Source organism: Cucurbita maxima, unplaced genomic scaffold, assembly GCF_002738345.1.
Source record: "Cucurbita maxima cultivar Rimu unplaced genomic scaffold, Cmax_1.0 Cma_Scf00019, whole genome shotgun sequence".
Lineage (NCBI taxonomy): Eukaryota > Viridiplantae > Streptophyta > Magnoliopsida > Cucurbitales > Cucurbitaceae > Cucurbita > Cucurbita maxima.
In genome coordinates this window covers 2,666,540-2,680,918 of record NW_019272035.1, presented here as the reverse complement: position 1 = coordinate 2,680,918, position 14,379 = coordinate 2,666,540, and the positions used below count along the sequence as shown (strand labels likewise).

Sequence of the window (14,379 nt, the reverse complement as noted above, 5' to 3'; positions counted from 1 at the left end):
TAGAAAAGTAATGACCAAGACAACAATTTTATGGTAATTGGACTGATTAGGATGTTGGATTACAAGGTGTAATAAACTCAGCACATACTTCTCTCACTAAAACATTTTCTTACATGAAAAGAAATCTTCCAAAAGCCTTTCCAAATAGTTCAAACTTAAAGAGTACAATGGATTCTCACGTAATTTATTGTTTTTGCTTCTTATCCAAACTAACCTGCAGGAGGAGTTTCATGTTGTTGGCAGTAGCAACACTTTGTTGCCCAAATCAAACTCCAGAACAGAGAGCTCTATGGAAATAATACTCTGCCAGCTCTCAAGGAATGCTGGTTTGCTCAAAGTTACAGCCGGCTGTTGTACCAAGCAATCAACAAGTTTGTCCTGTCGTGCAATCGTGGCAGGAATGGAAAATGGCCCTCTCATTTAGTTCTAACAAAACTTCTTTCGGATGTCACTGAAGGTTGCCCAGAATATTCAAAGCCTTCATCCGCTGGATCTCTTTCCCTGTAGAACATAAACCTGTTAGCTACCTGTTCAATCCAAGTCACAACATTGGTTGCATGTTGCAAGCACAAGCGAGAACAATCGAACGTTATTCTTGTTAAGAATGAAAAACTCTAATAGCATGTTAAGAATGAGAAACATAACAAGGAATAAAAGTCCAAGAAACAGAAGTGGGATCAAAAGTGACAGAGATTAGAACAAAAGACGATTGTCCCTGATTCACCACAAATCATCAATATTTTTCCTCTCAACAATAAAAATCCTAACTGATTACAGCTATATAAAATATATTCTATTACTTCACCTCAAGTTGGAGAGTGTAGTCAATAACACCCAACTTGCTTATTACGGCTATATAAAATATATTCCAATAATTCTAAGAGACATTCTAAGAAGAAAACCAAACATAATAATCCGGTCTCTTGGGTTTTGGAAGATTAAAAGTGACGTTAAAGGAATAAAATATAGATTTGATGGAATGTTGGGGTGATATAAGAATGTTCTTTATTCTAATACATCATCATAGCATGATATTTGAAATAAGTTTGAAGCAATTTTACCTTCTTCCACAGACAGATGCATGGATTTCTTTTCCAGATTAATGGCAAGTCTGCTGAGCTCAGAGGGAGGTAAACCATGGAGCACTATAAAGCGAGACAAAGAAGAGCATTCTTAGCAGTGTCAAACTTAAATACTGAAAATGAGCTACAGTGATTATTCAACACAACTTACACTCAATAAAGCCTTTTTGATCCGACTCGTCACAATGTTTTAGGAGATTCTGAAGATTGAATAAACGCTCTGTTCTCTGCTCATCAGTAATCCCATTTGAATCAACAGAGTGAAGAATCTCCAAACCAGGAGGGATTCCCAGAAGATTGGATCCAGTAACTGCTAGAAAATTACCAGGCTTTTCTGTGAAAATGGGAAGTGAAGACCTAACAGGTGAAAACGCCACCGGAGAGGCTGCAAGAGAAGAAAATGTGGGTGCACAAGATGTGCTACCTCCCAATGCTCTTTTTTTGCCAGGCTTCACATCAACTTCTCCGTTGGCATAAATGATATGCTCATTTACCCCAATCCCCTTGAAGGATTGATGGATTGCAGAGTTCGGTGAGCATGTCGGGTTGGATCTCTTACTTCCTGAAACCTTACTCCCATTCACAAGTTTGCCGCCCAAAGAACAGGAAGTTTCAGGATAGTTATACACGACACTCCTATTATCATTCTGCACATCTCTTAAAGCAACCTTTTTCATGGCAATTGGAGACTGCTTGCTCTTATACATAGACAAATGAGTTTCGCAGCTACCCATCCCACCGTTGTTCAACTTGCTATCAATCATTTAGGACACTTGAAGAGCTTCAACCAAATAACGATTTCAAATTATCTCCTAGAAAGCCAAGAGAGCAAATCAAAATCTCCACCCAAGAGAGCCATATCGTTATTTCACACAACCACACCAGCAATCAAGTAAAAGGATAATCACACATTAAAGTTGAATGCTAGCTGGCTTATACTGCAAAGCTTGAAAATCAGACCACAGATACCGCAAGACAATCAAAGTACATAAATCAAGAAGTCGATAAGTGAAGTGCGTTTATATATTTTCCATGACAATCAGCAATTTCCTTAAGCTGGTATCGAGGTACAGAATTATTTTTCAGATAAATACTAACTTGAAGTTAAAACTATCTTAAACAGCAAAACAATAAATTGATGAAATTGTATACATCAAATTTCTGAATAATATATTTTCCATGATGTTTACAACCCCTTTCCAAGCTCTTACTTCCAAGTTTCAACTACCTTAAAATACCAAACTCTCTATTTCGCTAAATCACAAAGTTTAACACCATAATAATATGCAACACAATGTTCATCAAGTATCCATTTACCTATATTAGCATAACACTTATATCAAACTTGCACGATGGCACATTATGAAACAAAAGAATGTTGGTTTAAATTTTGTTTCTTTAGATTTTCATGCTTATTCCATTTTGATTCTTAAACATTCAAACATTTTACTTTAGTTCTACAGCCTTGTACAAAAAATCTTACTGGTGCTTGCTACTAATTTCTTTCAATAAAATATTTAATATAAAAACTAGACAAAAAGAAATAAACATTTGATCATTAACTTCATTAGTAAATGCCTACATAAAAAATTGGTTGCACCACATAGTAGGTCAAGCACCAGATTTCAAAACGGATCCAGAACTTTGTTAAATGATAAAGGACAAAAACAATTTTCGATGCAAAATTTAAGAACAATTGAACACTGACAAACTAAGAGAGAACGTCTGAAAAATTAGGTGCCAAAACTAAATAAGCATGAAAGATTACGGTCGAAAATAGGATTTAAACCACAAACGTTTCATCTGGCTAAATTGACCATGTCTTACAGACAGAACACCAAAGAAAATGTAAGAACTCAGATCTTAGGCAGAACCATTTCTGTAACACGTAGGACATAATAAAGAAAATTAACAGTTCAGGTCCAAATGAGTCAAGAGAAATGCAACAGGTCAATCAATCCCAAACAATATTGCGCAGCAACATCAAACGAAATCAAAATCATCCACATCCACAGCCAAAAAGTTACAAAGATTATAATAGTGAATCCTACACTCATTCTAGTTACATGGACGCATCTACAAGCAGAAATGAAAATCAGTCGGCAAAGCTTCTGCTACGCAACGGAGGAGGGGGTAGGTCGGAGCATCAAAGGATCGAAGATTATGCGTTGTAAGGAAAGAAAGAAGGAATCGAGTAAAGAAATGGTACCTGAGAAGGAAGCTTGTTCGGCTTCTGCAACCGACGAGAGAGGGAAAGGGAGAGGGAGAGGCGAGTTCAAAAGGGAAAACTTTGGCTCGAAAGAAGATGGGTTTTCTATTTTCAATTTTTTTTTTTTTTTTTTTTTGAAAATTAATTTAAAAGTAGCGGTCGTGGGCCCACCCTAGAACGAGGAAAGACTAGAAAGTGGCTCATGATTCTTCGACACGACGTCGTATCGACGGGTTTTTCAGAAATTGAAATTGAAATTGAAATTATTTTTACTTTTTTGAGTTCACTTTAAAACTGTCCTAAACCTCCATGTGGTGTGTTGAAAGGATGTAAGGGTATAATTGTCAAATATTCTAAAGTTATGTTGTGGTTGAAAGGATGTAAGGGTATAATTGTCAAATGCTCTAAAGTTCAAAGGTTCTAGGTTAAAATGGTTGAAACGATAATAGGGACATAATTGCCACATGCTTTAAAGTTCGAAATTTAAAGGTTAAAATGGTTGAAACGATAGTAATGATATAATTATTTTAGGCCGTAAAGTTCAAAGGTTAAATGTTAAAATTGTTGAAATTATAACAAGGGTATAATTGTCACATATTCTAAAGTGGTTGAAATGATTATAATAAAGGTAAATTATCAAATGTCCTAAAGTTTAAAGGTTAAAATGGTTAAAACGATTATAATAAGAGTAAATCATCTCAAATCTTAAAGTTTAGAGGTTAAAATGATTAAAACGATAGTATGGGTAAATTGTCACGTACCTTAAAGTTCAAAGGTTAAGGTTGAAATAGTTGAAATGATAATAAGAATATAATTTTCTCGTACCCTAAATTTCAAAGGTTAAAGGTTAAAATGGTTGAAACAATAAAGGGTATAATTGTCAAATACCTTAAGGTTCAAAGGTTAAAATGGTTGAAACAGTAACAAGGGTATAATTGTCAAATACCTTAAGGTTCAAAGGTTAAAATGGTTGGAACGATAATAAAGGTATAATTGTCAAATACCTTAACATTTAAAGGTTAAAATGATTGAAACGATAATAAGGGTATAATTGTCAAATATCTCAAGGTTCAAAGGTTAAAGGCTAAAATGGTTAAAACGATAATAAGGGTATAATTGTCAATATCTTAAGGTTCAAAGGTTAAAGGTTAAAATGGCCTAAACCATACCTTAAGATTCAATGGTTGAAAGGATAACAAGGGTATGATTGTTAAATACCTTAAGGCTCAAAGGGTAAAGATTAAAATGGTTGAAACGATAACAAGGGTATAATTGTCAAATACCCTAACATTCAAAGGTTAAAATTTAAAATGGTTGAAATGATGATAATAAGGGTAAAATTTTATCATACCGAGATAATAAAGATATAATTGTCACGTACTCTAAAGTTCGAAAATCAAACGTGAAAACGGTTGAAATGATAATAAGGGTATAATTGTCATATACTCTAAAGTTGATTAAACAATATAAAGGTGTAATTTTGAGAGAGTGAACTCTTCATTCTTAGAGGGAAAGCATTGAAAATCGATTTTATTTTATTAAGAATTAAAAGAAGCATTCATATGAGAGTAATAACTCTACCTTTATATAAACCGCAGCTTATAAACCTATTTGATGTATTCCGAAAATGTAGAAGTTCTTCTAAATTCTTAATGATCTTCCTTGCGATGACGTGAACAAGGCCAAGCTACAAGATGTTTTCACATTTCTCGAGATTTTCTTTGCTACGACTCCGTCTCGAACAAGGCCAAAATGTATGAGAGCGTCGAAGAAAATCCATCGAAAAACTGAAAAAAAAGTTCATAGGTATTTTTGAAACTTGGTGCTAACAGTATTTTTTATTTTTATTTTTTAAAAATGTTTTAAGAGTATTTATGAAACTTTGGACATTAATATTATTTTTTTAACACTTTTGAAAATTAAAAGAATATTTTTTTTTTATCTATAAAGATATTTTTGAATTTTTTTTTACTTTAAGAATAATTTTTAGACTTTTTAAAAGTTCAAGAATATTATTAAAACTTTAAAAAGTTTATGAGTATCTTTCCGACATTTTGTTTAACCTACTACTCTGTCATATTGTATTACTCGAACATGAACTAATTTACTGTTGTTTCATTTTAATAAACGAGTTTAAAGTTTAAAGGTAAAATTAACGCTAAATTAATATAATTTATTTAAAAAATACTCCCCAACTTTAAATATTTACCAAAAATGTTAAAAATATTAAACTATTTTTTAAAAGTTTAAAAAATTCATTAATATTCTTAAAAAAAAATACATTTAACGACAGAACCGGTTAGTACCACATTTCAAAAATATATTTGAACTTTTAAAAATAGCATTAATACCATAGACCTTTAAAGACGATCTATTGGTGTACATAAACAATTTTTGTTCGAATATTAAATGTGATTTTTTTAAAAAATAAATTAAAAATATTAATGGTACTTTTGAAAATATATGAGTATTTTTTAAATATGGTAGTAACGGTTTGGTTCGTGATGACATATGTATTTTTGAATTTTTTTTAATTAAAAAGAAATAATATTTTAAAAGTTTAAGGAATATCTTTTAATTTGTTTTAAAAAAAAAGGTATATTTTAAATAGTTGAAAGTTGAATATATTTTTAATTTCTATATAAAGAATATATTTTTAATTTTGTAAATTTTTTTCGAAGGTGTAAGGTATTATATAAAAACAAATGATAAACTTGCGAGATCCCTTCTCCACCGTCCAACAATTTCCTGTTCGTGATCGAGAATTATATCACTGTGAGCTATCGATTCGCTACCAGATTTATCAAAATTTCACGGTTTGTTACGTTGTCACGTGGAAGATGATGTTTTGTTCATCATCTTTTTCGGACAAATCACTCAAATGGAAACAATAAGTGACGATCGAAGAAGACAGTTGTATCAGCGTAAGGAATTAACGATGGAGAACGTTTTGATCGAGTGAGACATTTCAATTGAAGTGAAATAAATACAGAGTATCGAAGATTTCTCAGAATCGGAATGTTGAAGCGATTCTAAGTTGCAGAACATGCTGGCTTCTCCTTGTGTTCTTCCTTCGACTGTTCTTGCTTCTTTGTCACTTTCGGCAAAGAAGAATTTCACTTCGGTACTTCTCATTGCTTTATAGGTTTCCGAGAATCCTTTTCCCCTCTTTGTTGTGCCCTGTTTTTCTACTTGTTTGAGGAGTTTTCTCTTGGTATTGACAGGACTCGAGGAATCAATGTTCTTCATTGAGACAACAAATTGTGCTGAATTTTGGGTCTAGAATGTCGCATCACCGGCAGATGCACCCATTTATGGATCCATTCTCGACTTACAAAAGGGTAATTTCTCTACTATCATTATATGGTGATTAGTGTTACTTGCAGTGCATACAAGGGAAGGACATTCTCTTTTGTTCGAATTTCGAATCCAAAAGGCAATTAATGCATTTACTTTTCGTTTGTTTAACTGAATGCAAAGATTTCCAATCCATGTATGAGGTTTCTAACCTTTGTGGCTATGTTTGTCCAAGAAATTTTCTTGGTATCTGCTATGATCTGATTTGGAGACATTATTTGGATGGATTTGTGTTTAGGTTTTGATTTTTTTTGTTGATTCTGAATATATGGAAAGCATTATGAGGCACAATTAAAGCTTATTTTGGTAATATGTTATGACAGTGGCGGCTTTCCTTTGTTAGGTTTACAGGCCTGCTATTATCTCTTCTGTCATGACAGATGATACATCAACAGCGTCATCTGCTGACGAGAACATGAAGGATATTGGCATCTTGCGCCATGATCCAAGCTTGGAACCCTTCAAAGATCATTTCAAATACAGAATAGGGAGATATTCGGATGTTCTAAACCTTTTTGATAAGCATGAAGGAGGCCTTGATGAATTTGCACGAGGTGCTTTCTTAAATCACATTGAAGATTGCTTGCTGCTTTTAAGTCATTGATTGATTATCATGGAAACTACTTCCTTTGCAAGTCTTTTGTGTTATAATCCATATTTTTCTGTAGAACATGCTTGTGTTCATTCAGGAGGCATCAGTCTTAGTGTCAATCATTCTCTTGACTTGAATGAATTATAATTTACTCATGTTTTTCTTCAATTAGCTTACTTCTTCCATTATGCTTTAGGATACCTAAAATTTGGCTTTAATAGAGAAGGAGATGGCATTGTGTATCGTGAATGGGCTCCAGTTGCTCAGTAAGATTTTGTTCTTATTATTTTATTTCTCTGATCATACAAATGTCTTTACTTTTGTTGTTCCAAATGGAAATGCCATGTTCTATTATTTTCAGGGAAGCACAAATTATCGGGGACTTTAACGGATGGGATGGTTCCAACCACCGAATGGAAAAGAACGAATTTGGCATTTGGAGTATAAATATTCCTGATATTGATGGCAAACCTGCCATTGCTCACAATTCAAGAGTTAAGTTCCGTTTTAAGCATGGGAATGGAGCTTGGATTGATCGCATACCTGCTTGGATTAAATATGCCACTGTGGATCCTACAAGATTCGGGGCACCATACGATGGCGTGTATTGGGAACCCCCTCCTTTAGAAAGGTATTGGCCGTCCAATGTTTCTTACTGAGGTCCACCATCCTATATGAGATTCCGAATACTATCTTTTAGTCTTTGAATGCAAGGATAATTGGTAAGTTAATGTGTCACTGTTCTGACCTTAATGCAGATATGAATTTAAGCATCCACGTCCAGCAAAGCCCAAGGCCCCACGTATATATGAAGCTCATGTTGGAATGAGTAGCTCAGAACCACGAGTTAATTCATACAGAGAATTTGCGGATTTTGTTTTACCTCGTATTAAAGAAAATAACTACAATACCGTCCAGTTGATGGCTATTATGGAACATTCATATTATGCATCATTTGGGTATCACGTTACGAACTTTTTTGCTATGAGCAGTAGATCTGGAACTCCAGAGGATCTAAAATACCTTATTGACAAGGCTCATGGATTGGGTTTACGGGTGTTGATGGATATTGTTCATAGCCATGCAAGTAACAATGTCACTGATGGCCTTAATGGCTTTGATGTTGGTCAAAGTACCCAAGATTCTTATTTCCACACTGGAGATCGTGGTTATCATAAGCTGTGGGATAGTAGACTCTTCAATTATGCCAATTGGGAAGTTCTGCGTTTCCTTTTATCAAACATAAGATGGTGGTTGGAGGAGTACCAATTTGATGGCTTTCGATTTGATGGAGTAACTTCGATGCTGTATCATCACCATGGAATCAACACCGCTTTCACTGGAAATTATAACGAGTATTTTAGTGAAGCAACAGATGTTGATGCTGTTGTGTATTTGATGCTAGCAAATAATCTGATTCATAGCATTTTGCCAAATGCCACTGTAATTGCTGAAGATGTTTCGGGCATGCCTGGTCTTGGAATACCTGTTTCTGAAGGGGGTATTGGTTTTGACTACCGTCTTCAAATGGCAATTCCTGACAAATGGATTGATTACGTGAAGAACAAAAATGATGAGGAATGGTCCATGGGCGAGATAAGTTGGAACTTGACAAATAGAAGATATTCAGAGAAGTGCATATCTTACGCTGAGAGTCATGATCAGGTGAGATTCTTATTCTATTTCTATAGTTTGATAACAGCAAGAGTAATTACAGAATTAATGTTTGTGCTGTTATTTCTCGTGATTTTTGTCAAAACTAATATAGTTGTGGCAAATTTTTCTTTGCATATACTGGACAGTCGATTGTTGGAGACAAGACCATTGCATTTCTGCTAATGGATAAAGAAATGTATTCTGGCATGTCTTGTTTGACAGAGGCATCTCCTGTTGTTGAAAGAGGGATTGCGCTGCACAAGGTTTAGTTTCTTCCTAGTTCATAGATTCATCTACTAGGCGGCTTTAGTGTCTATGTTCGAGCATAATCCATGATTTCCTACCTTCTTCGACCTTGTTATTTTCCCATCAATGATTATTAGCATATCGGTCATCCTATTCTGACACCAAGCTGCCATTTTTTGTGTGGCAGATGATACATTTTATAACCATGGCTTTAGGAGGGGAAGGTTATCTTAATTTCATGGGAAACGAGGTGAGTTTAGTTTCTAATTCTTCTGCTCAATCTCTTGGCCTGTTGTTAATAAATGAAGTTTTATCTCTAATAAACTGATATTAGCTTACATTTTAGTTTTTGTTGGAAGTTCGTTTTTTAAATTTGGATCCTGTATGAATAGGTCATCGTTGTTAACTCTATTCGTTTATCATCAAAGAGTGTACATGGTGGATTATATATAGGTAGGCAACTTAACGAACAGGGGTTCAAGTTTAGGGGATGAGCTATTTGTGGAGCTAACTTGGCACATGTTGTGCATGATTATCATAAATTCATAATGTTAGCGTGCCACATCAGTATTGAACCAATAGTGTTAATGACAGATTGTTTAGAATTAAATAGAAAGTTTAAGAAATAATTGAAACCTTTTAAATTCTAGAAACTAGATATGGAATTTTACCCTTTATGTTTTTTTAGTTATGATTCTAGTTTTGGATATGTGCCCTGTGGTTTCGAATGGTTTAATTTCACATTCTTAACTGACATCATTTTATGCGAATTTTTACTATTGATTCTTATAGTTCGGGCATCCCGAGTGGATCGACTTCCCACGAGAAGGCAACGGGTGGAGTTATGACAAGTGTAGGCGACAATGGAATCTTCCTGACACAGATCACCTGAGATACAAGGTCGGACGTTTCATTCGTATATTGCTATGTTAATTATTAGGTTCATGTTAAAGTTTTTTATCAATCAACGACATTTTCAGTTGACCGTTCAAGATCTTTAGACCTATCTCAATGAAAAATAGTTGCAGCTTTTTCTTTTTCGAATTCAAGGGCATCGACTTTGTAGCAAACTATGGATTTTTTCGATTTTGTAAATGATTTCTGATTTTGTTAACTTAAGGTGGATAAGCTCTAACATTTCCATCCCATATCCCTGGTACAGTTTTTGAATGCTTTTGACAGAGCAATGAACTCGCTTGATGATAAGTTTTCATTCCTTGCATCAAGTAAGCAGATTGTGAGCTGTACAAGTGAAGAAGAAAAGGTGCTTACTCCCTCAAACCTGAACTGGATCTTTTCCACAGTAATTTGTATTATTGGATTATCTAGTTAGGATCCATGACGGGTTCAATTCATGATAAAATGAATAGTATGCGATATTAGTATTTGAAAGGAATGAAAGCTATATTAGCTGGTGATTCCATTTGGATATTAATATCTTGAGACATGAAGCCTTGAGTTGATCATAAACACTGCTTTGCAAACTTTAAGACCATCTAGTTTAACTGACCATCGTGATGTAGGTGATCGTCTTTGAACGTGGAGACCTAGTGTTCGTGTTCAACTTTCATCCCATAAACACTTACGACGGGTATGTGGTTTTGTGACGTAGAGCACATGGATTTCATAATCATGGTATAGCCAATCCATTCCCTTACAATTATGATATAATCCTTCAAATGCATACAGATACAAAGTCGGGTGTGACATACCTGGAAAGTACAGAGTCGCACTTGATAGCGACGCTTCGGAGTTTGGCGGACGTGGAAGAGTAAGAAATCCTTGGCGGTTCATCATTTCTTAAGTTTTTATTCATTTCCTTCTTTGGGATGCATAAGAAAACTACATGTTGCTTCTCTGATGATCTTTAGCTTCATGCATCGGTAACAGGTAGGCCACGACATCGACCATTTTACATCCCCAGAAGGAATCCCCGGGGTACCCGAAACAAATTTTAACAACCGACCCAATTCCTTCAAAGTTCTTTCACCAGCTCAAACTTGTGTGGTATGATAAACATGGCTGTTTGAATTGCTTTTTAGTTTCATGATATCCTTCCATTTCCCCTAGTGGCATTCAAATGACATTTTCATGTTTCCCTCTTAAGGTTTACTACAGGGTTGATGAAAGCAAAGAAAAAGAAAATGGTGTTTCAGTTGGTGCGAGCGAGGCACATGCCACCGATGTCGTCTTAGCTCGGGACAAGGAAGGTGAGATTTCAAAGATCAAAGGCGATGATGATGTTCACACGAGCAAGATAGAAGATTTTCCAGTGAGAGAGGACCAAGTAGAGCAGCAAGGACATCAGATGAGTAGAAAAGTTGTTTGAATACAATACATTGAGTTTCTAATGTAAATATATAAAACTCAATGTATGCAACAAAACTTGAATAATGTCCAAAATTTCACTCTTGAAGTGTATTTTGTAGCTCGATTCTCTTTTGATGTGCCAAAGCATTGGTCACATCAATTGCACTTTGTTTATGAGTTCAACTCCAACACCTTTGGAGAGTTTGGAGAGTGGTAGCGAGCTATGTTTTTTTATTTTTATGTTTGTATATAAATTATGATTATCAATCCTAAATTGATATGAGATATGAGCTTGTTACAAATGGTATTAGAATGTTGAACCCCAAAATGAGTGGACACCGAACAGTGTACCTGTGCCAAGATGACGAGGGGTGTGAAACCCTCTACTTAGCAAAACCTCTACGTATTTTCAAAAAGGGGGTAAACAAAGCTCAATGAAGGTAAGCACGAAATAGAAAACTGAAGCTCAAAATAGAAAACCCAAAGAGGATAAGCTTGCCCAAATAGAAATGAAAAGTTCAAAGAGGGTAAGACCGAGATAGAAATAGAAAGCCCAAAGAGGCTAAGCCCGAGATAGAAATAGAATAGGGTAAGCGGGAAATAGAAAACAGGAAAGCTCAATGAAAATAAGCCCGAAATAAAAAGCTGAAGCAGGAAATAGAAAACCTAAAGCGAGATAAAAAGACATACCTGATTTAGTTTAGATTAGAAAGGTGTATAGAATGGGGAATTAGCCAACAATATCTGCCTAGTTTACTAACGTGTATAGTTGCTTTGTAATGCTCTCTAACATGTAAAAAATGAAGAAAGAAGAAAAGACGAGATAAACAAGAACTTTTATTTGCATAAACTCATAAAAGAGCCCTAACAGCTATAATGTGCTCTCTATGCCTCTCGTTTCCTACCATAGCAGCCAAGTATGCTGAAGAGAGAAGCTTGGTCAGATATTTCCGAATTGGAAAATTCTAGCTACACTACACAATCCTACATGCAAATCCAAATCCAAATCCAAATCCAAATCCAGAACACATTATGAAAAACTAATCCAGTTTCTTTAACCATCTGAATCAAAGTAGAGAATAGAAATCAAAGATAACGAGAGGCGGAAATCAAGAATTCCACCTGACGTCAAGATCTGATCCCTAATTCTTCAGATTCTTCGGATTTTTCGAGTCCTGATTTTCCTTTCTCCTGCAGCAATCACGGATTTCTCAAGATTCACTGGCAATGGAGGCTTCTTGTTCTCCTTCGTCATGCTTCGCAGCAAATACCTAGGAGCCGCCGCGCTCTGCTCCACAGAAAACGCCGCACCAACCGATTTCCTCAAGCTATTTGCAAGCTTCTTCGAACTGTGCCGCTTCGAAGATTCAACCGTCACGCCGAGAGTGTATGGAGTCTTGATTTCGGACGCGGAGTCGGCTTTCTTTCTCTTGAGCCTCTCGTTCCTCCTCGCAGAGTACTCCTCGTAAAATCTCCCCCGCTCGAACAGAGAACTCGAATTCACGCTCAATTGATCGCCAACTCCGCCTTTCTCAGATTCTTCACATCCTAATTCCATCTTAACCATGCTTGCCAGAGCTCGTAACTCGCAAGAAATTGTCCGATACTCAGGTCGGAGCTCCGTTTCCAGCAGATCCGAAGGACGGATCATTTTCAGCGATTTCGTCAAAGAACCTGTACACAGACAAAAACATAGTCGATCAGTTCAAGAATCGAAAAATTAAACAAAAACAAGAACGATTTTCATCGTAATTAACGGAATATCACTCGGTTGCTTCCAATTTACCGGGCGGCGTTTGCATCGAGGTTGAGTTCGATTGAGGAACCCGACGAGATCTGAGCCGCAAGGGTGATCTGGCGAGCGGCGGCCTGCGATCAGATCTCATCTTAGACATTGATAGTTGGAAACCGACGGAGAAACGCTATTTTCTTGTTGAAATCTGTGAATGAATTTTGTCTTGTTGCAGGTTCTTGGCGATGGGTTCGAATTGAGATTTAAATGAGAGGGAGCGTCCTCAACGGTCATATTTTTTGAACCCTATATGGGAGGCTGACCTGTCAGCCGCGTGTCTATTTATTTTTCAATAAATTGCCGTTTATATTTTATAAGAATGCAAATTAAAAGCTATTTTGCTAATTAAACGTATAATTATAATTTAATAATTAAATAATTATTAAAGGATAATTATACGTTTAATGTGGCCTCATATAAAAATAATAATTAAATAATTATACATTAAAAAATGTTTATAAATTACGTTTGATCGGTACCGGTTTAGCTTGATTGGTTCGGATATCCACAAACTTTTGCATTTCATATTGGTTTTATAAATACAATTGAGTTGATATGATGTGACGATCCTATTTTTTCAATTAAAATAAAGTTATCACTACATGCATGTCATGTCATGAGTACGGGAGGCCCAATGCCTCGATAGAATTCAGATGAATGAATGTTTGGGATGTCTCGACGCGTGGGCACGTTTACGATGGCATGACCAAGTGAGTTGTGATGGTCGAAGACACTCTGTGACTTGGATGACATTAAGATATAGAGACCATGTTAATTGAGAACCAAGATGAAACGATGAGATGTGGTGTTGCGTTGAAAGACCTTGACCCCTAATAGGGGTAAGGCAAGTTAGTTGTGTCGCAAACAATTGAACATTCATGCGCAGGGCAGCGTGTGTGGCTGAACAAGCTTGGATTCTGCACAAGTGATGTTGGATTGACGAAGACAAACCTCTCCTAAGGCCCGATGAAGTCGCAAAGTTGGACGAATATATATGGGCTTGAGTTTCCCTCAAGGTTGGTCATTAGCATGTCAAGGTCATGCGCCGCATGATTGAAAAAGTACAACCGTGACATCGAGTGGATCTATTAGCTTCCAGCCAACCAACCAATGATCTGAAGAGATGTGACAAAGC

General features: G+C 35.7%; 3 protein-coding genes across 4 annotated transcripts; 1 reads left to right on the top strand and 2 right to left on the bottom strand.

The window, feature by feature from the left end:
• On the bottom strand, positions 1-3,391 carry LOC111494010. Of its 2 annotated transcripts, none has more exons than XM_023143987.1 (4): positions 3,292-3,391; positions 1,234-1,894; positions 1,062-1,145; positions 1-501 (listed from the first exon to the last, which is right to left on the bottom strand). In XM_023143987.1, the coding sequence occupies exons 2-4, from the start codon at positions 1,844-1,846 to the stop codon at positions 449-451; spliced, it is 750 nt and encodes a 249-aa protein (XP_022999755.1). In that variant the 5' UTR covers positions 1,847-1,894; positions 3,292-3,391; the 3' UTR covers positions 1-448. The 2 variants fall into 2 exon arrangements, with proteins under 2 accessions (XP_022999755.1, XP_022999756.1); XM_023143988.1 differs by having other exon boundaries at positions 1,234-1,863; positions 3,292-3,384.
• Positions 3,392-6,176: 2,785 nt separating this feature from the next.
• On the top strand, positions 6,177-11,570 carry LOC111493933 (1,4-alpha-glucan-branching enzyme 1, chloroplastic/amyloplastic-like). Its single transcript, XM_023143862.1, has 14 exons — positions 6,177-6,415; positions 6,516-6,632; positions 6,992-7,202; positions 7,437-7,506; positions 7,602-7,871; positions 7,999-8,905; positions 9,043-9,159; positions 9,330-9,392; positions 9,935-10,042; positions 10,305-10,406; positions 10,666-10,733; positions 10,832-10,913; positions 11,033-11,149; positions 11,250-11,570. Exons 1-14 carry the CDS (start codon positions 6,338-6,340, stop codon positions 11,469-11,471), a joined length of 2,532 nt encoding a protein of 843 aa, XP_022999630.1. The 5' UTR covers positions 6,177-6,337; the 3' UTR covers positions 11,472-11,570.
• A 691-nt stretch (positions 11,571-12,261) lies between these two features.
• LOC111494019 lies at positions 12,262-13,467 on the bottom strand. Its single transcript, XM_023144001.1, has 2 exons — positions 13,239-13,467; positions 12,262-13,126 (listed from the first exon to the last, which is right to left on the bottom strand). The coding sequence occupies exons 1-2, from the start codon at positions 13,345-13,347 to the stop codon at positions 12,603-12,605; spliced, it is 633 nt and encodes a 210-aa protein (XP_022999769.1). The 5' UTR covers positions 13,348-13,467; the 3' UTR covers positions 12,262-12,602.
• Positions 13,468-14,379: the final 912 nt, after the last annotated feature.